The sequence below is a fragment of the Pyxicephalus adspersus genome, chromosome 11, assembly GCF_032062135.1.
Source record: "Pyxicephalus adspersus chromosome 11, UCB_Pads_2.0, whole genome shotgun sequence".
Lineage (NCBI taxonomy): Eukaryota > Metazoa > Chordata > Amphibia > Anura > Pyxicephalidae > Pyxicephalus > Pyxicephalus adspersus.
The window spans coordinates 8,161,722-8,187,298 of NC_092868.1; the positions used below are offsets into that span (position 1 = coordinate 8,161,722).

The 25,577-nt window shown below is 39.7% G+C and overlaps 1 protein-coding gene across 1 annotated transcript in view; it reads left to right on the forward strand.

Moving 5' to 3' along the window:
* The window catches only part of KCNN4 (potassium calcium-activated channel subfamily N member 4), a 42,707-nt gene that overhangs the window by 8,303 nt on the left and 8,827 nt on the right, over positions 1 to 25,577 (forward strand). Inside the window, exons 2-4 of the mRNA XM_072425665.1 lie at positions 14,329 to 14,424; positions 23,059 to 23,477; positions 24,490 to 24,625. Coding sequence (XP_072281766.1) covers positions 14,329 to 14,424; positions 23,059 to 23,477; positions 24,490 to 24,625 — 651 coding nt within the window. The remainder of the gene's footprint in view (positions 1 to 14,328; positions 14,425 to 23,058; positions 23,478 to 24,489; positions 24,626 to 25,577) is intronic.

The following is a 25,577-nucleotide window of genomic DNA, read 5'->3' on the forward strand; positions in this document are numbered from 1 at the left end:
CCTATCTAGAAGACAGTAGTAAATAAGTTAGGGAATGGTATACAAAGAGTGGTAATTATACCAAGTCTGGCCTGCATGTTGACCTTAAAGACTGAAGTCTATGCTCCTCCAACATCACCTTCATAGTTATGGGCAAGAAAAGCTGGGCAGCATTGATTTGACATTCCAAGAAGGGGAGAAGGCTACGGCATGTGAAGAAGGTGTGAATAGCCAAATTTATGAGCCAAAGTTTCAAAAGAAAAAACATTTAGGATACATTATTTTTCTGTTCTTTTACCTGCATGTGTTAGGTTGGTGATATTGCCATATGGGCATCATCTTTCAATCAATCTCCTCTACTTTCCATCCCCCAAGAATCATAACTAGGAACTCGGCAGAACCTCCACAATCCATTACCCCCAATTTTAATCAACCAGAACAGGTTGATTGGAAAGTTATACTATATTAGGCTTTGATAGCTTTGAAACAATTCATTGAAAGATCAAAGTTTAAAAAATTTAAAATAGAATCAGGTCTTTTCCACTTTTGGGTTTTTCCACTGGCTTTGACAAATTAAATTTCAATTGCATTTCTTCCCAATTGGTCGGAACCAACACTCTAACTTCTGTACATTTCTTCAGCTACGATCTGGTCATGAACCTGGGTGTGACCGCCTTCCGTTATCAGTAAGTCAACAGAGCTGTGTTATCATTGTCAGCAAATTATGAATTCTTAAAACAATCTGCACCAATGGGGCCAATCAGCACATGGCAATTATGTAGATCAAGAAAGTCAGGGACAAGTCAGAAGTCCCTATTTTCCCCCTGAGTCAGTGACCCAGATATAGAATTATGAGGGTCAGTAGATGGCCAAGTAGCAGCATTTTTAAAGTAAACCTTGTCATTGTGTTTATGATCACGTGATAGGCTTTCCTTATTGTGTCACATGTAACATGTGTTCTGCAGTATTATGGAGCAGATGAAAAAGTTCAGAATTTTGAATATATGCTATCATTGCAGAGCAATCAATCATCAATGGTCCGCCAGCAATTGCTGGCACCTTTTGTTTGAAGCCTAGAACAGACATAGGTAGACCTATGACTCTATGTTTAAAACAGGGAATCAGACATTGCATCAAACATTCCATTGTAGGAATCTTACAGGTCTATGTGTTTCAATATCAGTAATTGATTTCCATGAGGGAATGTTTGTGGGAATGTCAGATTGCCTGTTTTATAAATAGAGACCAAAGAGTTTAATAAGTTATAGCCTGTCAGGTTTTATTGTCATTTGTGTCACTGTCAGGAATTATATCTCTCATTTTCCAAAAATGTGTTGCTTTACTGAAATCTGACCCCCCCCTCTATTTCTTGTATCGGTGTCACAGAAATAGTAAATGATGCAGGATCTCTCCTTTCTACTGAAAACTCTAATACTTCTTTTAGGATGAATTTCGGCAGTTAAAACAACTTTTCTGGGAAGGACAGATTTTAGAGAGAAGAAGAGATATTTTTAGCTGAGTCAGTTTTAGAATTGTTAGTTATTACTGCATTGTAACGTCAGTCCTGCTTTTATATAAACTGAATTTCATAAACACACAAACCTCCTGAAGTTGATAAAGGTTTTCCATTGTTTCAGAAAGCTATCATAGGTCTCATAGGTCATTCACTTCCCTTTATAGGAAACAATGGCATATTAATTCAATACCCTGTAAAAAGAATCAGCGTGGCTGAAGCTTAAAGTGATCCTGCAGTGAATATTCCTAGCATGCACTGAATAGGCTTGAAAATAAGCTCTCATTGACCTCTGTAGCTGTAGGCACTGTGGACCAATTTACCGTCAAAGTCATTCAAGTCATTTTCTGTCTTAACTCCTCTGCCCCCCTACCCTTACACTGCAGCAAAAATTGGCAGCTCAGCATCCTTTGCTGCCCTCCAAGCAGTGACCCAGCAGTTCTGCTCTAACTCCTATCACTGACTTCTGTAGCTGCAGGTACTGTGGACCAATTTATCCTGGACCTCATTTAAGTCATTTTCTTCTTTTTAAAGTCATTTTTTGAGTGGCTCAGATTGTCCGGCCTCTACCCCACAGCAGTGAATCAGCAGCTCAGCATTCCTTGCTGCCCCTACAAGTAGTGACACAGCCGCACACCTCACTATGTGTCCCTCTCGCAGCTGCCGAACACCCATTTGCCTTCAGTGGTTCAGAAGCTCATTTTGTGCTCCTTCTCAGAAGAGATTAAGCAGCTGACCACCCCTTTTCCAGCTGTTACTCAGAGGTTCAGGCCACCTTTCTTTTCCCGTCATTAGTTACCCAGCAGCTTTGCTCACCCTGCAACCCCCTTTCAGCACTGACTAGCTCCTCCGATCTTAGAAGTAACTCAGTAGCGCAGTGCTCCTTGCTCCCTTTTCCATCAATGGTCGTTGACACAATGCAGTTCAAAGATGTGATTGAGCTCTTGTTTTTAATCATACCAGGGTATAATGCCACCATAAGTTTTTCAGAGGTGAAAATACACTGCATGTGAATCAGAAATGGCACATGTCTAATAACATAATGCAGTGCCAGGATCTTAATAGGTTCTGAATGAATTGGAAAGAACATTTTTAATTGTTAAAAAAAGTTACATCAGGTGATAAAAAAAAGTTTGCATACATTAAATTTTTGTCGCCATTGCAAAGATCAGACGGTTTGATCGCAGCTTTCTCTTCTATTTATCTTGGTGGGGCTGACTAGATGTCTGGCCCTCAATGGGTGCAGAGATTAGGAAAATAGGTGTGGTTTTGATAAGAAAGGCCATATTTTGGGCACGGTTTGAATACATTGGCGGCAACGTACTACTGTTTTCTTTGTGTAAAACTATTAAAAAGGATTTTGTTCACAAGCTGAGCTTTACTCATCTGAAAAAACAATTCTTCTTTCGCTAGTGTTCTCCTTCCCCTACAGTTTTGAGATAACGTCCCTGTAAGGCTCATTTGGTCTAGCAGGCACTTAGTAGACAGAAACACTTAAATTCCACCCTGGCACATCGCAGTTCACACAAAATCTTTTCACTTGCTGGTCATGGGACCACTCATTTTCCCATATTCCATCACATACAATGAAGGACCAGCTGTCTTGCATTGTAGGAGAAGACTTTATGGCCTGCCTACATCCTAGGGCTGGAACAGGATTGGAGAGGAGCCCTTGGGGTTGTGGAATAATGTAAGAATTCCTTTCTGCTAATCTCCGTAATTTAATATTGCAGCCCTTCAATTGAAGGAGCCCTGACAACCACCAGCCAAGTATGTTAGTACCCAGCTAGAAGACACGTTGATAATGCAAAAGGGCCGGCAGGGTTCCTAGTGGCAAACTGTCAATGCTATTGACAAATGTGTATGTAAAGAGCCCCATATATAAATTCAAATAATAGAAAATGTGTGAAATTAGATGCAGTCTACTCTTCCTGTTAGACAGTTTGAATATTGCTGTGTGGGGTGTTTTTCAAAACGATTACTGAGAAGTCACCTGTGTGCAGAATAATATCTTCTATTTGTAGGGATATGCAGTATCAGAGCCAAAAAAAACATTTTATGATGTTTACTTGGCATAGAGGACTTCACTTTACCATAAAACCACCCCATTGCACCAATACAGAAGCTTTGACTTTATTCTGGAACTTGGGATGATTATGTCACCCCTTACCTGTGCCTAAGCTCATGGGCCTCCACCTCTCTCTTTCTGTCCAAGTATCTGAGAAATAAGGCTAGGTACACACGTCCAATAGTTCTCGTCAGCTCAGGGCCAATATCGGAAGAGAGTCGTGAGTACAGCGCTCGTCGTCCATTGTCCAAACGACTGTCCCGGCAGATCAACGGACGATGGACAATGAAATATCGTAATGGAAGTGAAGGGGCAGAGAGCGCAGCAGGGTGCCACTTGGTCGTTCTCCCCCTCCCTTTCTATAGAGCAGAATGGCCCTGTATGTACAGCACTCGTGCAGTGGTTAGTCATTGGAAAGGATCGTGAAAGATCCTTTCCAAAGACAATTATTGCACATGTGTACGTATCCTAAGACTGATGAATCCTAGGTTTCTAGAGAAAAGGATGGAAGAAAACTTGCAAACACTTTAAAGCCTAGTTTTGACCCAAATCTGACCAATATGGTCTCCTCCACCCTATCTGGAGGCTCTCTTGGTCCGTATTTTTCATTTTTTTGTTTTCTTAATTATATTTACAGATGTGTTCAGGTTGGTCACATGATCTGTTATGAGTCTTCTCTGGGTCCTTGATGATGCAGCTTTATGTTCAGACTATGGGACTCCAAGAGAGAAAAAGCCTACCATGGGAAAACTTGGGTGATCCTAGAAAACCTGTAACAGACCTGGAAATCATTTACCAACTAATACCAAATGATTTTCATCATTCCAGGCTTGCTGGATTTCCCACATTCTTGTATGAAAGTCTATCCTTTCCAGTTCTGAAGGGCTTCACTAAATCAGGCCCTATGATTTTAGTCTTATGGATGGGATGATGCTATGATCTTTAGTTTCATAATGCCAGTCCCCATAGGAAATAGAAAGGATCCATTTTGCTTTGCCATTGGCATGATACAAAAACATCATACATGGCCACAATGAAAGTCAAATGGGTGCATACTCTTCTTCTGTTTATGGCAATCAGTTACAATATCCAAGTCAATGAAGTTGATTCTCATTTAGGTATTAGAGCTACCTCTATTCTTCATTTTGGAAGCCTGACTTCAAGGTGCCATAAAAAAACATGGTAAAATTTGGAGGGAACCCAGAAGTTATTAAAACTAAAGAAATTCACATCCACCTATTGTACAGTGTATCCTACATATTGTTTCGCTATTACCCCAAAGGGAACCAAATCCTATTGTAAAGTCTGTGAAACTTCATCAAGTGCAAAATACAAATTTCCAAATAAAAGCAAAGCATTGTCTTTAAAGGACACCTGCACATGGAGCAGTTATCCCGAAAGCTCCCTTCCCTGAGCTTAACTCACCGGCCCTTTCCTTTCACTTCTGCAATATTGAAATTTGTCAGCTTTGGCCCTGCTGTTTGTCTACAGTTTGCGTTGTCCTGGCCAAACCTGTGCCTTACAGCCCTTCAGACGTCTATGGGAATAATAGACCTCGTAGATGATATATAGGACAATATAGATGGAGCAGATCCTTCTATAGACCTCATAGACATTTATTGCGTTGTAATGCATTAGTGAAGCCTAGGGCGGCACTGAATATAAACAAACAGCGGGACAACTAGATGATGTTCCATGCCCTCAGGAAATAAGACTCTGTCTGATTTGCTGCAGTTTCTAATGCACATTCTGAGATGCCTATATAATGGTACAAGACTGATGTTTTGGCATAGCCACTTCACAGTCTTCATCAGCAGCAATACATGGACAAAAATGCAAGATATCACCCAATAACAGCATATGCCTAAACAAGGACATTCATAGCAGGATAGTTAGGTAGTAGGTTAGGTAGGTTAGGTATCACAAGGCTAAAAAACCTTTACTTTTACCCTTACACCTGCAGCGTGCTGCCCTCCCCACTGCAAGGGCTAACGGCTCATTTTGCCTTGGAGATGATGAGTAAGGTGATATATCCAATGCCATGGAATGTGGGTGGCCCTCGCTGTCCTGCCGCACAGCGCAAGACTGCTGACCTGTACGAGATGATGTCAAAGAGCTGCGACTGATTGGGAAGCGAAAAGGCTTTAAAAACTTGGCCCGCGAAGTAGACAAAACCTGCGGAAGTGGTGAATAAAGTTAGTATCTCACCTTATTCATCATTCCCCAGGAAAAATGGGCATTTATCTTATGCAGCGTAGACGAGAACTTACTGCATGGGTAAAACGTTTTTTCTTCCATAATTCAGCTTTCAAACAGCTGTGCTGTATAAATGAATCTCCAGACTGCGGTGTTCAGAAGACTGTTATGCTTTCCCTGCATCCAGCAACAGGAAACAAACCACAACTATTCCTGGCTGTGAAGGAAATTAGCCGTCTCGGTTACCAAAGAAAGATTCAGTTATTGACCTCAAGTGTCTTATGCAGGGGCTCAGGTCTGTACACTGGTGTCTCTGAAGATAAAATATAACTGCGATATAATCATTAGCAGTATAAACTAATCAGCGACTTAAATCTAATATAGCATTATAATATAGCATAGAATATATATGAAATAGAATAGAATGGAACAGAATAGACAAGTGTTTCTCAACCTTTATAGCATGAGAAAACCCCTTGAAAAAACTTTCAGGTTTTCATGGAATTTAAAATTGCTATATCCACAGCTCACTGATGGTCATTGGGAAGAATGCAACCTTTATAGATCGCCAAAATTAGCACTAGTGTTACATAAACTGACCCAAGACGCACAAACTGCTAATTGCTCATAGAACCCCTAGCACAGGGGTTTCAAACTCAAATACATAGTGGCCAAAATGAAAAAATTGGACAAAGTCGCGGACCAACCTTGATATTTATTGAAAAAATATATACAATTTAACAAGGTCGCTAATTAATGTCAACAGAGGAGGGGGTGCTTGTGGGACCTAATTGAAGCGCCAACTTGGGATTTGTAGTATTAGCGGTGCATGCACTGTCTACCAGCGGGCCAGCTCTAGTAGACATTTGGTATTTTCATGTGGGCCAAATATAATTATAGTGTGGGCTAGATTTGTCCCGCAAGCCTGAGTTTGACACCCCGGCCCTAGCATCTTCCGAAGGAACCCTGGTTAGGAAACACTGCAATAGAATACTACACATACAGATACGTCCCAACTGCATATATTCATAAATAAATGAATGAATAAATAAAATACCATAAAATAGAACAGAATAGAATAGAACCAAATATAATACTGCACATAAAGATAAGTCATAACTGAAGTTACTCATCTGCAGTAATAAAAAAATATCAGCAGCAAAAACCTAATATAACATTACAATATATTATATAATTGCATACATTTAAGATTTAACAGAATAAAATAAAATGGGACAGATTAGAATAGAAACAACTATAATACTGCACATAAAAAAGTCATAACTGCATATAATCATCAGCAATATAAACCTAATAAAACATCATAATATATTATATCAAAGAATATTCTAAAACCTCATATAAGACTGCACATATAAGACATAAATTAAAACTGCATACAACTGTATAATATCCCAAAACAGTATATGATAATATAGGATAGAGTAGAAACAACAACTGGATACATAGTTGAAATTCACATATGAGAACTGTTATAGCTGGCAGTTGATTTGTAATCCTACGCAACTGGTCCTGGGATTTGAGCGCCTCCAGGTCCATAACCAGATCCCCAATAATCTTTGTATTAGGATCACATCCTGGTTCGAAGCCTTTGGATCCGCTAATTGGTCAACAAAGTCTCCAAAGGTGAATCAGCACACTTATAAAGTCATCACTATGTTACTATCAAGGTCGACCATCTGGGTTGCCGATGACAGGTAGGACAGATACTGGAATGATTAAGTCTTTAGATAGATGACCAGATGGCATTGGTACAACCAAGCACCATAAGCCTGCTCGGGCACATTCAAACTGATCCTGAAGTAGGGTCAATGTTCTAGACAGGACAATGACTGAGAAAATACAATAGTACAATAGTACAGATTTATACACTGATGATCCGGGTACACAGACACGAGTACAAGTGCACTCCTAACAATGCATAGGACTAATCCAAGATATACAAAGTCAGAGAAAGACCTTTGTCCATGGCATGAGCAAAAAGAAAATCTTGATGGTTAGGCCTAGATTTCACAATCTGGACTCCCTTTAAAGTCCATGAATTTGGTCAGGTGTGCACCTGAGCTGTTGTGCCCAGCAGTGACCACCATATGGTGAAGAATCTAGGCTGATTTTTACAGTTAATTTCTCTATAAAAAAAATAAATACATCAATTTAAAACAACAGCAGTCACATAAAGAACACCCACCAAACAGTGCTTCCCATGTGCTATCCTCAGGGAAATAGACATACTGCCTTTTTACTGTTGTTAATTGTAGTGTTGAAATTGAGCAAGTGTTTAATCATCAATAAACACTGACAAAATGTTTACAATGCATAAGGGTGAGCCGTCCTCCTATATCCCGGGGATTCTGCAGTCATTCCTGTCCAACTTGCTAATGTTGTATATTTGTGTGTGCAATGCTGTTCTCTGCATGGGATGTTTGCATTGCAGGATGTCCTGAATATACATTTACTTCTGGGTTCTAGCCAATCACAGTTGTGTGTTATTTATCATTGTCATTCTATATATTAAATGGGCTAACTATGAATATAGATATACAGTATATATATATATATATATATATATATATATATATATATATATATATATATATATATATATATATAGATCTGCCAAATGTTTCTTCACTGGTCTACTTACATCAGTCTCTGCACTGAAATGGCTTACAGTCTAAAGCAATGGTTAAGGTATGAAAGGGGGTCTCATCTGTGGCCCCTGACCCCATTGCTACACATATACCCCGATCCATCATTTCTTCACACAAATGGATCATTCCTGTCTGTAGAGAGTTCCTTAGCACTTTCTGCTGGAGAATCTTCCAAGTCTAAGTTTCAATGGAAGTGATTGCTTCTCCTACAGAGAAAGTTTGGTGAGTGTACAATTTACTACTTTATAAAGAGACCCCCTATAGAAGCATTTGAGACATCAAACTGCAATGCATGGAACAAAATGTAAAATTTAGGTGCTATGTTTATTGGGTATCATCAGTGCTTGTGCTGTCTTTAGCAATAAATATACATGGACCGTGTATGCAATTCGTACATTTATACAAGCTATACATGCAAGACGTATATATATATATATATATATATATATATATATATAATGGTCAGTTCTGAATAGTGGTCACAGTGGTCTAGTGGCCTAGATCACCTGGCTCTTTTAATGTTGCTAATTTCACCCAGAATTCTCTTCAGGCTAAGCCTGAGCCAAACTCTTGCCATGCGTGTGAAAAACGTCCCATGTTTAGATGACGTCTCTTCTCCTGCGTTGGTCGGCTTCTGTTTTTAACCCTCCTCGGAAGCAGGAACTCCCCATTGTTTGAGATCTCGTGGGAGAGATAAAGTTTGTTATAGAGCCAGTGGAGTTTATTTAGATACACAGGAAAAGCAAATGTGTGAAATCAGAAAGTGCTTGCGGGGGCGGAGGGCGCAGAGCAATCCTACCGTGGAGATGCGGCAAATATATAGAGCATTCACGGAAATTTCACTAATTGCGGCAGACGTTCGTGGGTTTACTTAAAGGGTAACTTCAGACACACAACTGAACACAGTGATAAATATTAGTATGTTCTCTGTTTGCATTGCATTGGGTTGTTCGTCTTCATTGATCCACCTTTGCAATGCTATAGGGGAACAAGGCTGTCTGTTTAATTCTCCAATATAAAACTGAATTCTACGAGTGATCCAATTCATGAATTTGTTACTGGTGGCTACGTGCAATTCTCATGGTTTAAATTAATTGTTTTAGATAGTAGTAAAAGAACAGGGATTGCAGAACAATGAATCAAGACTGAGCCCCCTACTATAGGAGGTGGTAGGGGCTTTTCTCATCTTCTCATGACCTCTGCTCTTGATGAAAGTAAGCTTAACTTACATGGTCTGAGCCAACTTAAAAGTTAGCATTGGGGCACATGGATCTATAGCTTGAAGATCATCAGCATCAATGCAGAGTTGCTTCGGAAAGGGGTGGTCCAAGCTCAAATTCTGCATGGAGGCCTGTAATTCTGTATCTAAGCTGGCTTTGACATGACATACGGGGGCCGGGTTTATTAAAGCTCTCCAAGACTGGAAAAGACAGATTATCATGGGAAAACCTAATAGATTCAGCAAACCTGGTTTAGATTTCTTTAAATATTTTCTTATTATTTGGCAAATGTTTTAAATCACTGACCAAATCCATGCCAAGTTTGCTGAATGACCCACGCTCACCCATTATAGTCTATCTTTTCAAATCTTGGAGAGCTTTAGTAAACCAGGCCTATGGATTTCTGTAATTATGCCATCATCACCGAAATGCAAGTCACCCCAACCAGGATAGATGGGGTTGGCATGCTGAAGACAACTTTCTGGATCAAATTGATGGCTCATTTATTGTATCACTACCAATATACTCCATTCCGCCATCAATACCAAGAGATAAGCAGCTAAGCTTTTGTTTTGCTCTGATAAGGCCGCCATAGCAGAGCAGAACAGTGCAAACTGAGATAATGGTGAAGCAGTTACACCTAATAACAGATATAGATAATGACTAATGTGTTTTCACTACATTTGGTAACACAGATACTGGAGATCGTTTGTGTTTTCAATTTAAAACCTCACAAGTTTTATATTTATTCTGTAGTCAGGGTGAATTAGAAGTAGAAAATAAGTCACTGTTTTTTGTGTGCGTTTGCTACTGTAAAAGCCAACCTGTGCCAGCAGCATATTGGACAATGTTCGTCTCGGAAAGAGACTGTTAGTCCGGGATTTCGGTGGTCCAACATTTGCCTTGTACAGTGCTCTAGTCAACCAACAATCCTGAGCATTGTTGAATGAAGCAGTGTGCAGAGGAAGTGTCAGACCTCTGAATATCCAGACGAATGCTCCCTGTGTGATCATTGACTTGGAAATGGTGTCCTTTGCAAACAAGCTGTTATTTGCTCTGTGACAAGTTTTCTATAAATGCTGCATGCCATGGTTGCCACTGCTGACCCCCTTCTAAGAACTCAAAGTGCCTGACTGTCTCTGGCTCAATACTTTCAAAATTGCTGACCTGGAACAAGCATGCAGTGTAAAAAAGACAAGATCTGTCAGATCTGCATCCTTACATCAGGTCTGTGGCTCAAAGCAACAAAACCAATGGATGAGCATTACAACCAGACATTCAGCATTTGTGGAGACTCAACAGGAAGCAAAATAATTCTCTCCAAAAGGAAGAAAATTCCTTTCTTGGACAGCTGTTACAATAATAGGTGTGCACATTGGAATATTTTTCTGCACCACCCGTACTGATGGGTGTACAATAATGGATAGTGGTAACCAAGAAAACCAACAGGGTAAATCCCACAATCCGGGTCACATACAGCCATAAAATATGATCCCACACTTTTCAATTTTCAAAAGGAGTTTTCTAGTTCTTCCTTTGTTTGTTTTTGGTTTTCCTCTGGGCACTCCAGTTTACCCCATGGCTCCAAAAACATGCACTTTAATTGGCTCCCCTAGAAACTGTTCTTGTTACATGTGGGAAAATGAGAAGCACAACCAAAGTATGGCACAACCTGCCAGCTGCTCGGTGTAATGTGGACACATAAAAACAATAGGCAATAAAATGTAAAAGTTGTTTTGGCCATAGATCTACTTTAACCGATACCTGCTGTGAGTGGGGGAATTCTGGCATATGGTACACGCAGACACAGGGAGAAAGCGTATACATTACTGTACACAATAGATTGGCCCATTCCCAGTATTCTGCATCCTGTACTGCAGATCAAAGATTATCTGACACGGCTGTGTTTAAACAGCGCAAACCACGGTACAAAGATCTCATTGTATAACCACCAGCATAGATCCTGCAGGCTGTCTCTACATGTCGCGGGGAGTTGGGCGTCTGTAAACACAATTAATATTATTGAATGCTGAGTCCTCCAATGTAGGAAATCCACCACTAAAAAGCAAATAAACGCATAATTCCTTCGGGAGTGAATGCTCGTGCTTGTAAAAATTTATTGACCACAGTTCATGCCAATGCAATTCCTCCCTACAAACCTATCTAGCTTCACATTTCATTACTACCAAATTACATTTCCTGGCCCATTCTGCAGCATGCAGCAGAATAAAATTGCAAAATGACCGTGGTGTGTCCATTACCAAAAGGACTTTTTTTCTGCAGGTTTCTGTAGGGGTTAGTGTCTACTAAAAGTGGTCCAAGGAAGGACATGGGCATCCATGGCTCACTGAGTGAGTGGGGTATTCTAGCTCACCTACACCAGTTTCACATAGAAGCTACTATATTAACTTCTCTATGAATGCCTCCAATGGGCATGCAAGCTTTAAACTGGACCACTGGTCTTTATAGGTCCTGTGAAATTCAGTCCTTGATACATCTAAGGTGTTTTGGTAGCACAAGGGTGACCTTTGCAAAATGATGTAAAGAAATAACATGTCCTTAAAGCTGATCTCACGCCTTCCCTACAGTCTTGCATGGATGTGCAGGATCCTCTCCTGGACTTCAATTGCTTACCCGGATTTGACTGCACACTGTGAGCTTTTCACAATGGGCAAAATCTTATTTTCTGACTGGAGAATACCCAGACCTTTCCTACCTAGGCTATTTCATTCATTGGATTTCTTGTCTTTAAATTATAGAGGAACAGCATCATAAATAGGCATTACCAAAGCTTTCTGTTTTCAGGATGTTATGTACAGCACCTTGCTTCTTCCACAAAGCAATATCTGATATCTACTGTCCTTGTCTCCCCATGTAGGTCTTGCAATGTCACCCTATCACAGGGGCTTCTAATGGAAACAACAAGTAGCAACACTTTTTATGTATGCACAGTCTGCTATTGCCACCATTAAGATGCCCACCCCGAGAAAAGAAAGCAGCCATTGCTGGAGTACATGTAGACAAGTTTGGATAAGAAACAGGTTAAATTTTAACATCATTTAATTTCAATTTTAAATATGGTGGATGGCTACAAAAGGAAATTGTAAGATGACTATACATAAAAAATTCCAGTTTGACAATCTTGTCACAGCCAGAGGAGGAGGGACAGAGCCTGGGGTGAAGGACGAGGAGTACTAACCTTCGTTACAACACATATATGTTTGCTGTGACAGCCAGGAATGTCTCTTCCTTCACCTAAAAAAAAAGTCAAATCAATATCTGCAAATGTAAAACAGGCTGAGCTACCGTGAGGGTTTATGACTTGGTATTAGGGGCAATTTCCCCTATAGTTGTGTACTGCATTTTATAGAATGCTGTATGTTGCTGTCCAAGTTGTGTTGTATCTGGCAAGTGTTCATTTTGAATGGGTAGTGCAACACAACATTGCACAGACAAGGTCAGGACATGGCAATACAATTCACAATGCACTGCAATTCTTTGATAGGGTCTTTTGGGTATTATTAGGAATGACAATGGGTATTTGGGTATTATAATTTATGGGTATGACAATTTGGGTATTATAAGAATGGCAACCCAGTGCACCAAAGCATGCTAGCTGCCTTATGTTAATGCAGCCTTACTCAACCTTTTAACATGGGGGAACCCTTGAAGTATTTTTTAGATCTCAGGGAACCCCTGCCAATATTTATGATATGCACAATTCTAACATTACCTTGTGGTCGATGTGATTAATGCCACTTATACTGTTGCCCAGAGTGACGTATTCCACCCTTAGAGATCCCGAAGTAGATCAGTGTTTCTTAACCATGGTTTCGTGGAACCCTAGGGTTCATCCAGAGGTTGCCAGAGGTTCCTTGAGCAATTTGTGACTTTCAGGTCAGTTTTTGGCTATCTTGAGGGTTAATATTCTTCCCAATGACCACTTAGCTAATGTAATGTGAGCTGTGCATATAGTCATTCTGGCAAAAGTTCCCCGAAGACCTGAAAGTTATTTCAAGGGTTCCCCCATGTTATAAAGGTTGATAAACACTGAAATAGATCATAGGGTCAGTGGTAACTGACCTGAGAAACTTAAATTGCTCATTGACCATGGGACCCCTAGCAACCTCTGGAGTCAGCTTAGAATTCCATGGAACCTGGGTTGAGAAACACGTTGTTAATGAATCATAACTGGAGGAAGCTTTTATGGCAGCCAACTGAGTCAACTTACTCAATTTGTTTATTCAACTTTTTTTTTTATTATTTTATGATTTTATTTTTTTTATTATTTTATGACTCGTTCATTTCACGAGTCTTGCACCGCTGAGTGCAAGACTCGTGAAATGATTGCTATCTTCTTGTTAGGTGGTTACTGCCTATCACTGAAACCCAGAGCCAAGATTTATCCATAACAATTGCAAGCCAATTGGAGCAATCCCAGACATTTTCACTAACAACTGTCATGGCAGAGTGCTCCCATTGGCTAATAGTTTTTGGGGAGTTCTACCAGCTGAATGTTTGCTCATTGTCTGTTTGAACTTGTTTTCTGACCCAGTGGCTACATATAAATCATAGACCATTAATGTCATACTCTGTTTTATCTCATTTAGAATATTTGTCTCACTTTTCATTTTGCTTTCCTAGCTGACTGTTTTTTTTTTATTTTCTTTTTTTCTGTAGTGGTTCGTCTACCTTTTTCTGATGAAATGCAGCATAACCATATCCACCATAGTTCTTCTTATCCTCATCATCACTTTCCACGTCAAGGAGATCCAGGTACCCAAATTTATCATTTTAGAAATGCCTCTGTCGAGTGCTGCTGTTATTGGTGGAGGGGGAAGGTTATGTGCAAAATGATGTATATTCCTGCAGAAATCCAGCACTTCTGATTTCACCGAGTCACTTTAAAGCAGCAGCCAGGTGGAAACATCTAGGTGCAGGTGGCTGCAATAATGGCATTCATCTGGATTTACAGAAGGCAAGAGCGCCAGTACGTTCTTAATGTAAAAAATTGCAAAAGTGAAAAAAGACTATGTAATACCAAGAATGGTGGTGTGTCCATTACCAAAAGGACTTAATTTCTTCTCTGCAGGTTTCTGCCTACTAAAAGTAATCCAAGGAATGACATGGGCACCCATGGCTCACTGAGTGTGTGGGGTATTCTAGTCCATCTACACCAGTTCCACATAGGAGCTACTATAGCCCAAATTATTAAAATTTGTGATGCTGACCATGAGAAAAAGGTCTCCAAAATATTGTAAAATGCCAGCTTTCTGTGTATGGAGCTGCAAAGTCATAGTTTAACACCTCTATGAACTCCTCCAATGGGCATACAAACTTTAAACCGGACCATTAGGCAAAGGAAGAAAGTGGTCTGATCAGATAAATCACATTTTTTTAATCATGTGGATGGCCTGGTGCACTTGTGTTGTTAACCTGAAGAAGAAATGGCAACGAAGTAAACTATGGGAGGCAGGCAGGCCAGTAGAGACAAGTAATTACTAGGATCTACTGCTTTACTGCATCTACTGCATGTCTTTATAGGTCCTGTGAAGTTCAGTCCTTGATAGATCCAGGAAGTTTTGGTAGCACAAGAGCGACCTACACAATTTTAGACATTTGGTGTGAACGAAGTATGAAAATACTGAATCATGCTAATGCAAACTGAGGTCCAAGGGTCCATGGATAATCCCAATGGAGCTTCTGAAAAAGTTTAAGAAAGACTGATATATCCCACGGGATACCCACCCTACAGTAACACTTGAAACAAAATATGTTTCCATAAGGCATGCTAACAATACTATGCACAATACACCCAAACACACAAGTACTGCAGCTTGCAGTATCCCCTGCTGTAGCATACCACATATAGTCTATGTGTTCTTTCTGGTTCTGCTGCCATACATGGGCTGGGTTGCTCTAACACTATGCACATCCTGGATAGGACACATGTATCCAGCAGATTAACCCACCAGGGTTAGATCAAATTTGCAGTGTTGTTAATAGAGAACATTCAACATGTAATTGGTATCAACCGTGATGAAGCGGGAGTGTGAGAGTTTCTGCAACGTGTTGGCTTTATGACATGATATTCAGATAAAATGTTCATGGTATTATAAACACCTCTATCAATTAGTGAAGAGTAATAATGTTTTTGCATCTCTACGTGCCAGTTACTTGCCTCAGTTACCTGGCTCTTACACTAACCCACCTGATTCAGTCATTTCTAAGTAAATAACCAAGAAAAATAAATGCATGTCACAAAAATGAGTCAGAAGGTCCTATGTGCATGCTTGTCCCAGGTAACTAAAGCAAACCATTGTGCTAGAAAGTCAGTAGGAGAGCCAAGCAGCCATCATTTTCAAATACAGAAGCAACAATGGAAGCCTCCACGTTTCTCTAAGGACCAGTTTCCTTTAATGCCGGATCTTTCATTGGACAAGTTGACACAGACTTGGCACAGGAGCCCTCTGCCCCAGTTCCCACTCATGTGTAGATCTATCATAATTACAGCTTGAGCGAATGAAGGAAAAGAGAGCCTCTGTTCACACAATTGACCTGTTTGTCTTGTAGGAAAAGCAATTTGTAACACATTACCAGAAGAAAAATAAGTCATTTAAGGTATTTTTCTACTTCTACCCCGGGGCAAGGCCTGGTGGTTTTTGGCCAGGAGCTTGCTTTTATTGTTACATTGTGCCATTTCAGTATCATTGGTTCAAGGACCGGGTTCAGGATATGAATAATGAAATGTCCTATTATGTTTGGATGACGTGATGAAGGTTCAGCTCAGTATATTTGTGTACAGTGATCCAGGCACTTAATGAACTGGCTGTGAGTCAACATTTTATATTTACTTTGTGATGTTTGCTTTCATGGAGGTTAATAGACTTAACTTGGTGTGGAAGAATGATGAGATTCACTTATAGGTGTGTGTTAATATTAAACTTCGACCAGAAAATTGTCACAATTACAAATGCTTTGGTATTGTCTTGTTAAATTATTTTGTTGGCATTGGAAGAACACAAAAAAAGCAGAGAAAATAAATCTGAGACATTCCACACAAAACTTCAAAAATGGCACCCTCAATTAAATACTTGGTAGCACAGCCCCTGGAAGAAATAACTAATATTATTCACTTTCTGTAACAATCAGGGGATGGTTTACATCTCTCTACTGCAATTGTAGACCATTTTTCCTTTGCCAGCTGCTCTAGATCTCTCAGATTTGAAGAGTTCCTTCTCCCAACTGCTGTTTTTAGATATCACCACAGGTGCTCCATGGGATTTAGATCTGGACTCATTGATGGCCATTTCAGAACTCTCCAGTGCTTTGTCTTAAACCCTTTTCGGTTGCTTTTTGAAGTATGCTTTGGTTTATTGTCCTGCTGTAAGGTCCATGACCTTCGACCGAGACCCAGCTTTTTGACGCTGGGCCCTACATTGCGCATCAGAATTCTTTGGTAGTCTTCAGATTTTTTAATGCCATGCAAACCGTCAGGACTACCAGAGCCTAAAGCAGCAAAGCAACCCTAAAACATCAGTGAATCTCCTCCATGTTTGACTGTAGGGACAGTGTTCTTTGCTTTGAAGGCTTATTTTCATTTTCTGTAAATATTTGAATGATGTGCGTTACTGGAAAGCTGTATTTATGTCTCATCTGTCCACAGGATATTCTCCAAAAAAGGATTGTGGCTTCCACAGGTTAGTTTTAGTAAACTCCAATCTGGCTTGTTTATGTTTCTGTAGGCTCTCCTACCATGGCATCCCTTTTCATTCAGATGGCAACTTGTAGTCCAAGCTAACATCCTTTTACCCTGTACCTGCCGGTCAGCTTGAATTTGTTGATTAACGGTTCTTTATCAACGTTTCAAACAATTCTTTGTTGTAACATATCATCAATCTTTCTCTTTTGTTCATGTTCAGAGAGATTAGCTACAGTGCCATGGGCTGTAAACTTCTTTACAATGTTGTGCACAGTGGACACAGATTTCTGCAGATGGACTTGTAGCCTTGGAATTGTCCATACTTTTTTGTAATTTTGGTTCTCAAATCCTCAGACAATTCTTTGCTTTTCTTTCTTTTCTCCATGCTCAGTGTGTTACACACAGACCTTCAAATCCGAGAGACCTGGAGCAGCTGGCAAAGGAAGAGTGGCCCAAAATTCCAGTGGAGAGAGTAAAAGACTTATTGTTACAGAAAGTGATTAACATCAGTTATTTCTTCCAAGGAATGAGCTACCAAGTATAGGGTTAGGGGTGCCAATAATTTTGTGCAGTTTTTTTTAAATACTTTTTATTAGGTACAGGCAAAAAGAAACAAATACCAATACAACCAAGATTATCCAGTCATGTAAATTGACCAATAAAATAATAAAACACAAAAAACATCAATATATGTCTAGTTGTTTTTCCTTTTTTTTTAAAAGAAAGGGGAAAAGAAAGGGAAGTAATTTAATCTAACAGACAAATTATTAAAATACAATGTCTTAAATAACAGAATCATACAAATTACAACTAACCAGAGCAATGGCCAAAGATTAATCAAATTCCACCCAAAGCCCTAAGATCATACCATGGTGTATGACGAAAAAGGTCAATTACATTTCCCAGTTGGGGAAAGTTGGGGAAAGTGTATCTTCTAAAAAATACATCCATGTGTCAAAAAACCTCTTAGGATGTGTATCAGGATTCTGAGTTGCCTCAGTCTTATCAATAGACATCAATTTCTGCACAACTGTATGAGATTAGATAGAGTTGGGACACTCAGTTCTAGACACTTTATCATAATACTTTTCTTAGCTGCAAGAATACATAGATTTTCCAATTTAGGTCTCCACAGACTATTTTTGACGTTTTGTGTGGAATGTCCCAGATTTTTTTCTTTGCTTTTTTGTACTCTTCTAGTGCCAACGAAAGAAATAAACATAAAATACCAAAGCATTTGTAATTGCAACCATTTTCTGGGAGCAGTATTTTTGATGACTTAGATGCAAGAGTGCCAAAAATCTGGCTCTATGCACAAGCCAACTTGTTGCCAACTTTGGATGCGTACAGTTGACTACAATATATTGGTATGCCATATTTGCCAGGTTGGTTTACTGGAACCTTGATAGAACTTTTGATTTTTATATACGCTGGGCCATGTAGTATATTGGGAGGCAGCTTTGGAGGTAGTATTTCTGCTATTACTAAAGTACACAATGCAGTAAAAATTCCCTGGCACTAAAACTAGGACAGCTAAAAGACAACTGTAGACCACACACAACAGCAAGTTGCCTTTTTAATGAAGTCCCATAATAACCCATAAGATTTACTACAGTGGGACATATTAAGCCTTAAATGAATTGAGAACAAGCTTACTTTGAGGCTATCCCATCACTTCTTATGGTGCATCTAAATCCAGACTTGCAGAAGGCAGCTGAAAACAAGTACCTGGCAGTCTGTTGCTGCTCGTTCTTTTAATCAGTGGTGGGCTGGGATGTGACCATCCTGTGTTGCTTGACTGCAATAGGGAAAAGTATGGTCTCCGCTACACTGGATGCACTCTTCGGAACAATGTTTCTCAACATTTTTAACATGTAGGACCCTTTGAAATAACTTTAAGGTCTTCGAGGAATCCCCGTTTTATTTACTATATCCACTACTCACAGTACATTAGTGTGTTGGTCATTAGAAAGAATATCTCTTACATTGCTGTCCATAGGAAGAATGTCACCCTTACAGATAGCTAAAAAGATCATTGGTGTCAGTTAAACTGAACTGAGACTCAAAAATTTCTCATGGCTCAAGGAACCCCTCGCAACCTCTGGAGGAACCCTGGTTGATTCCCAGTGCTCTAGAAAGACTGGGTAAATGACTTGATGGACCGCCATTTTCAAATGAATTGTTGTCTATAAATGACCCCAAAACCATCAAAAAAAGCCATATAATATTAACAAGAACATTCGCCTATTTTTATGAAGGCCGCATCCCTTGTGAAGCTTAAGAGGAAGTCTTTTAAGGCCAAAACCAAAAGCATATATTGTGAAAATAACTACATTTTATTAATACTAGCCTTAAAACCAGAATTCATTCCAAATCAATAAAACCATGATTTCAAACATTAGCCTCTCCTTACAGGGTATCCCTAAACATGGGGTACAGGCTGAATTGTTTCTCTACGCATTTCGCAGAGATATCCGCTTCTTCAGGAGAGAGAAGAAGAGATCTGATGTTCTTTTTTTTGGCAATCCTCTCATTAAAATTGTTGTAAGGAACAGTGGTAATAGCAACCAACTTGTATTATAGTCCAATCTACTAATTTCTAATGCCATATTAGCTATTTTATGTGGTCCCTTGGGGTTTCCAATGTCAATTACAGAGATCTGTTAGGTTTGCACCATCAACATGCATACCACACCATATACTACCGGCTTCCCCGTGCAATTCCCAGGTCAGCTATTGTTCTTCTCCGCAGACTTCCTCTAAAAGCCATATAGTGCAATGTTTCCCAATCAGGGTTCCTCCAGGGTTTGCTAGGGGTTCCTTGAGCAATAAGCAACTTATGCCTACCGAGTCATTTTAACTGACACCAATGATCCTTTTAGCTAACTGCAAGGGTGACCAGCAATGTAAGAGGCATTCTTCCTACTGACCATCACACTAATATACTGTGAGCTGTGAATTTAGTAATTTTTGCAGGGGCTCCCTGAGGACTTGAAAGGTTTTTCAAGGGTTTTTCCATGTTAAATAAATTTAAGAAAGGCTGCTGCAATATGACCTCCCACTACTATAGAGGAAATATGTCCATGAAATATTGGTGGAGGGGTTTTGTATTGTGACTGGTTCTCTTGGTGCAGAGATTAGTGTATTGCTGCCTGTGCCTGTCATGTATTCTGCAATCACGTGTAATTAATTCTGCAGCTTCCAGCAGTCCTTGCTGTTGGTTTATTGCCGGATGTGAGTGATCCATTAGTATAACTATGTGTGCTTGCAAGGTGGAGCACAGACAGCTGGTAAAGCTGCCAGCAATCCACTCCTAGATACCAGGATGCTGAATAATCAGCTAACGGGTGAAGCACAGAGCTCTGCTGTTAAGACCACATAGACCATGTGATATTTTCATACAATTTGACATTTGATGCAAAGAAAACTGTTCCATTAATTGTATTTATGGTTAATTTTTCTCCAGAATTAAGAAACAGATCTATTTATTTGGACATATGACGTGATCCATATGATGTACGTGACCCAGTCATGGCCATTGTGACCATGCACAATACTTTTAAAAACCAGAGATCACTGCAAACGTGGCAGCCAGTGGCAGCAACAAGCATCACTGATCTCCATTGTGGCTTAGGACATTCACCACCATCAAAGTAGTGAACCCTATACGGTGATTTCTAAAACGGCTGCTTACCCCCACAATATAGTAAAAAGGATCATTTGTTCACAAGCTGGCTGATCACCACCTTAAAAAATCGGGCATCTGAAAAGTGCCATTGCTGTTTTAGAAAAATTATTTGTACTTTTCTGGCAACTTTCCTGGATCACACTTTTTATTATGACCCTTCGTGAATTTTCACTTTTCTTAAATGTTTGCAAATATCTGGCTGCATTTGAGTCAGGGTGGAAAGTAAAGATGCAATTTGCTAAAATGTATGTCTACCCAAAAATGTTTATATCTAGGATGCTGTTATAGAGATTTTGCCTTATTTTCCTGCCCCATAGACAAATGGAACTGGTTGCTAAAGGGCATAAGGTTTGGTGGTGCAAGAAGGAAGGTTCAGAAACTAGATGGTATCAAGTCAATATTTATTTTATTTAGACTCATTTATTGTAAAAATTTGAAAAAAATGATAACAGTGAGGGATTGTAAAGGGGCAATTAGTACGAATGCTCCAGATACCGGTTATGCACTTCCAATCCATTGAGTGGATTGAAGGTGAAAGATGGCCATTGTGCACCAGGCTCATGAGCTGAGGGCAAATGTGCATGTATTGGACTGCATGTATTTTTTTTCTTTTTCTTTTTTTAACCAAAAAGGAATAGAAAAATGTGAAATATCAGGTGATAAATCTGTAACATTCATTCATTGATGGGGCATCCATTTAGTCTTTGTGGTATTCTCCTACAAATATAGCTGACATTTATAAAGGCCACCCTGATCTGTTGTATGAAGGATTTCCACATTAGCTCCAAATAGCGCAGTCCTTCCCTGTGACTCAAACCTCACCGTGGCTTTTTACTCATTCCATCCGATTCTGAGGTATTTTGGCAGGAAGATCATTTTTCATGGATGCGTCATTCAGTCTGTGTTGTGCTTGTGCCGTCTGTGTCATATTATTGAGAATGGGCACATAACAGTTGGTGATATAAACATTTCGTATTTGGTGGTTGCTGGGATGGGACAGCCAGCCACACCTATGGGCTTGCAGTGTGTGCTTTTGATAGGGCAATGCCATGCGTTCCTTCCCTTAACTAAAGGTGACTGAGCAAAATTACAATTATGCCTGATTTGGAAAGACTGTCCTTTATATCTCCATGCTCTCCTTCATGTGAACGGATTGTCCCTCCTAATACCCCCCAACTGCCCCTGATTTGGAAAGACTGTCCTTCATACCTCCATATTCTCCCTCATTTAAAAGGATTGTCCTTTCTAATACCTCCCATCTGCCCCCCTATTTGGAAAGACTGTACTTCGTAACCTCCATATTCTCCCTCATTTGGAGGGGCTGTCCATCCTGAAACCTTCCAACTGCCTATTATTTGGAAAGACTGTCCTTTACACCTTCCTTCTCTACTTCATTTAAAGGGATTGTCCATTCTAATACTAACTGCCAACAATTTGGAATGACTGTCCTTCATACCTCCATACTCTCCCTCATTTGGAGAAGCTGTCCATCCTAATACCTCAAAATTGTTCCTGATTTGGAAAGACTTTCCTTTTTCACACCTCCCAACTGTCCCAACTGATTTGTAAAAAATATCTTTCATATATCCATACTCTTTCATTTGGCACTGTCTTTCTTAATATCTCACAATTATCCCTGATTTGGAAAGTTTGCGCTTCTTCATACCTCCCAACTGACCCTGATTTGGAAGACTTCATACTTCAACTCTTCAACTGTCCCCATAAGTAAATCAGTAAATGTAAATTTACTGTAAGTATATGTAAGTATAAGTAAATGTAAATCAAGCCCATTATCTTAACAGTTGTTGAACAGGGAGGCATGGGCTATACTGAGTTATGGAGAGTTCCCTCTAGGGACTGACCTACAAATCTTTATACTTAAAACAAAAACACAAAAAACATAAAAATGCTAAAGGAATTTATAAAAAATATTGGATATAAATGTTACAGTAATAGCATTTTATTATACTGTTCACAGTACTGTAATATAATAATGTTTTTTTTTGTATCACACTTCCAGCTCTTCATGAACGACAACTCCTTATTGGACTGGCGTATTGGTGTCAATGCCAAGAAAGCAACCTGGATTATACTGGAAATCGTTGTGTGTGCTATCCATCCATTCCCCTATGAACAACATTGCCGAGGACAGGGAGGTTCAAACTCTGTCAAGGAGCCTATGGTTATTCTTAGCACTCTGGACATTTTCTTGTCCATCATGATGTTCTTACGGGTCTACCTGATACCCAGGACTGTACTACTCCACAGCAAGGTGCTGGTGGATGCCTCTTATCGAAGTATAGGGTCGCTCAATAAAATCAAATTTCAATATCCATTTGTCATGAAGATCCTTATGAACACCTGCCCAGGCCGAGTCCTGTTCACATTGACCATAAGCCTCTGGGTCGTCTCCTCTTGGGTTTTGTCTGTTTGTGAGAGGTGAGAAGTGCTCAATGTGTTTTATTTTATTATTATCCATTTACCACATCTTAGCAAAAAAGCAGCCAATAAAAAGTGTCAAAGGTAGCTGGAAGTACAATTCATGGTCAAAATTGCGTGTGGACATCTCACCATCACATATACAAATGATGGAGGTTTCAAAAGCATGGACATTATTATACAGTTGGCATATCCCCCCTTTCTTTGTGGTTTTAAAAGCCTGGACTCTTCTAGGATGGTGTCTTTGGGAATTCACACCCATTCAGGCAACACAAGATTTATGAGGTCAGGTACTGATGTTGGATGAGAATGGCCTGGCACCCAGTTGACGTTCCAGGTCATTTCAAAGGGGTTCAGTAAGGTTGAGGTCAGGGCTACCTACTGACCATTTAAGTTCCTCCACACCCATCTCATCAAGGCATGTTTTCATGGAGCTGGCTTTGTACAGTCATGCTAGAAAAGAAAGGTGCCTGCCACAAACTGTTGCCACAAGGTTGATAGACGATAACTTTCTAAAATGTGTTTTATACTGTAGTATTGACAATACACCTCATCAGAGACATCTAAACTTATAATTTGTCCACATAGGTTTGGGTATCTTTAGATTTGATAGCTGTCTAGAAACATTTGACCACATAGTGTAGAGCAGTGTTTCTGTTCCTGGGTTCCTCCAGATGTTGCAAGGACTTCTTTGAGCAATTGATGCCTCTCAGGTCAGATTAAGTGACCCCAATGATCCTTTTGGCTATCTGTAAGGCTGACAATCTTCACAATGACCACCAAGCTAATATAATGTAAATTGTGGATATAGCCATTGTGTCAGGGGTCCCTGAAGACCTGAAAGTTATATCACAGGTTCCCGCATGGTATAAGGGTTGGGAAACACTGGTGTAAAGATTGTGTAATTAAAATAATATGTAACAGTGTGTTCTATCACCCAAATATCTTAAGTACAGCCCAATATTATGTAATACATTCTTTTGTGTTTATTAACCCCTTTCTCTTTTGTTAGGGGAGATTCTCCTGGTACTGGGAACATGACAGACACCATGTGGCTCATCCCAATTACCTTCCTGACCATTGGCTATGGGGATATGGTGCCGCATAGTATGTGCGGGAAGATGATCTGCCTGTTCACTGGAGTCATGGTGAGACCAAGGAGCAGATGGATTCAGAAGAGATGTAGACACAAGAAGGACATTCATTTTAAAATAAATTTGATTTGTCAAATATTTGATAGATGATAGAAACATCCTAAATTTGGGTACGGCCATTTGTCCATATTACACAGATCCTTCCACTAGTTCTTTTCAGGAACCATTGTAACCTTACAGAGAACACTAAGACATGTTTGTTTTGGTCTTCACCATGGACATGAATTACATTGGAGTATTTGTAAGGTATAACTCCAGTAGGACATATATTAAAAAATGCCACCTCAGTCTCTTGTAAAAATAGGAAACCAGGTCCAGCTGTTATACTCCAGTGTCTTAGCTGACTTTTCTTCTGGTTTGAATGATAACACACAAAACGGTTGACTATGAGTAAAATTTTTTGGTAGACGTCAATATTCTTACACAAAAACAAAATTATACAAAAAATTGCAATAAACAACATACATACAATACAAACACCATACATTTAGCACGGTACAATCTTTATAGACCACGCGTTTCGTGGAATATGACTGCTTCTTCAGGGGCATTGTGAGGAGGATCATGCATTTAATGGTCACATGAAGAGAAGTACAAAAACTTATCTGGTTATCAGAGGTAATCAATCCAAAGCCACAGATAGTGATGAAAAGATTCGGAGAGAGTCAGGAAGCCGTATAGAAAGTGGCATTATGGTTTTGTTGGAAGGATGTTTAAGAAATAACCCATCATGAAATCCATTCAAAAATGTAACAACCTGGCTGCCTGTCAAGAAAGAGCTGACAACACTAATTACAATTTCAGTGTAGCAGAAGATGTCAGGAATCTAGAAGTCACCAAGCACACTCTGAACAGTACATGCTTCAACATACTCCACAATGTGTGTATACATGCGTGTTCTAAATGGTATGCCTTCGATTTCCAGAATGAGTCACTGAACTGACAA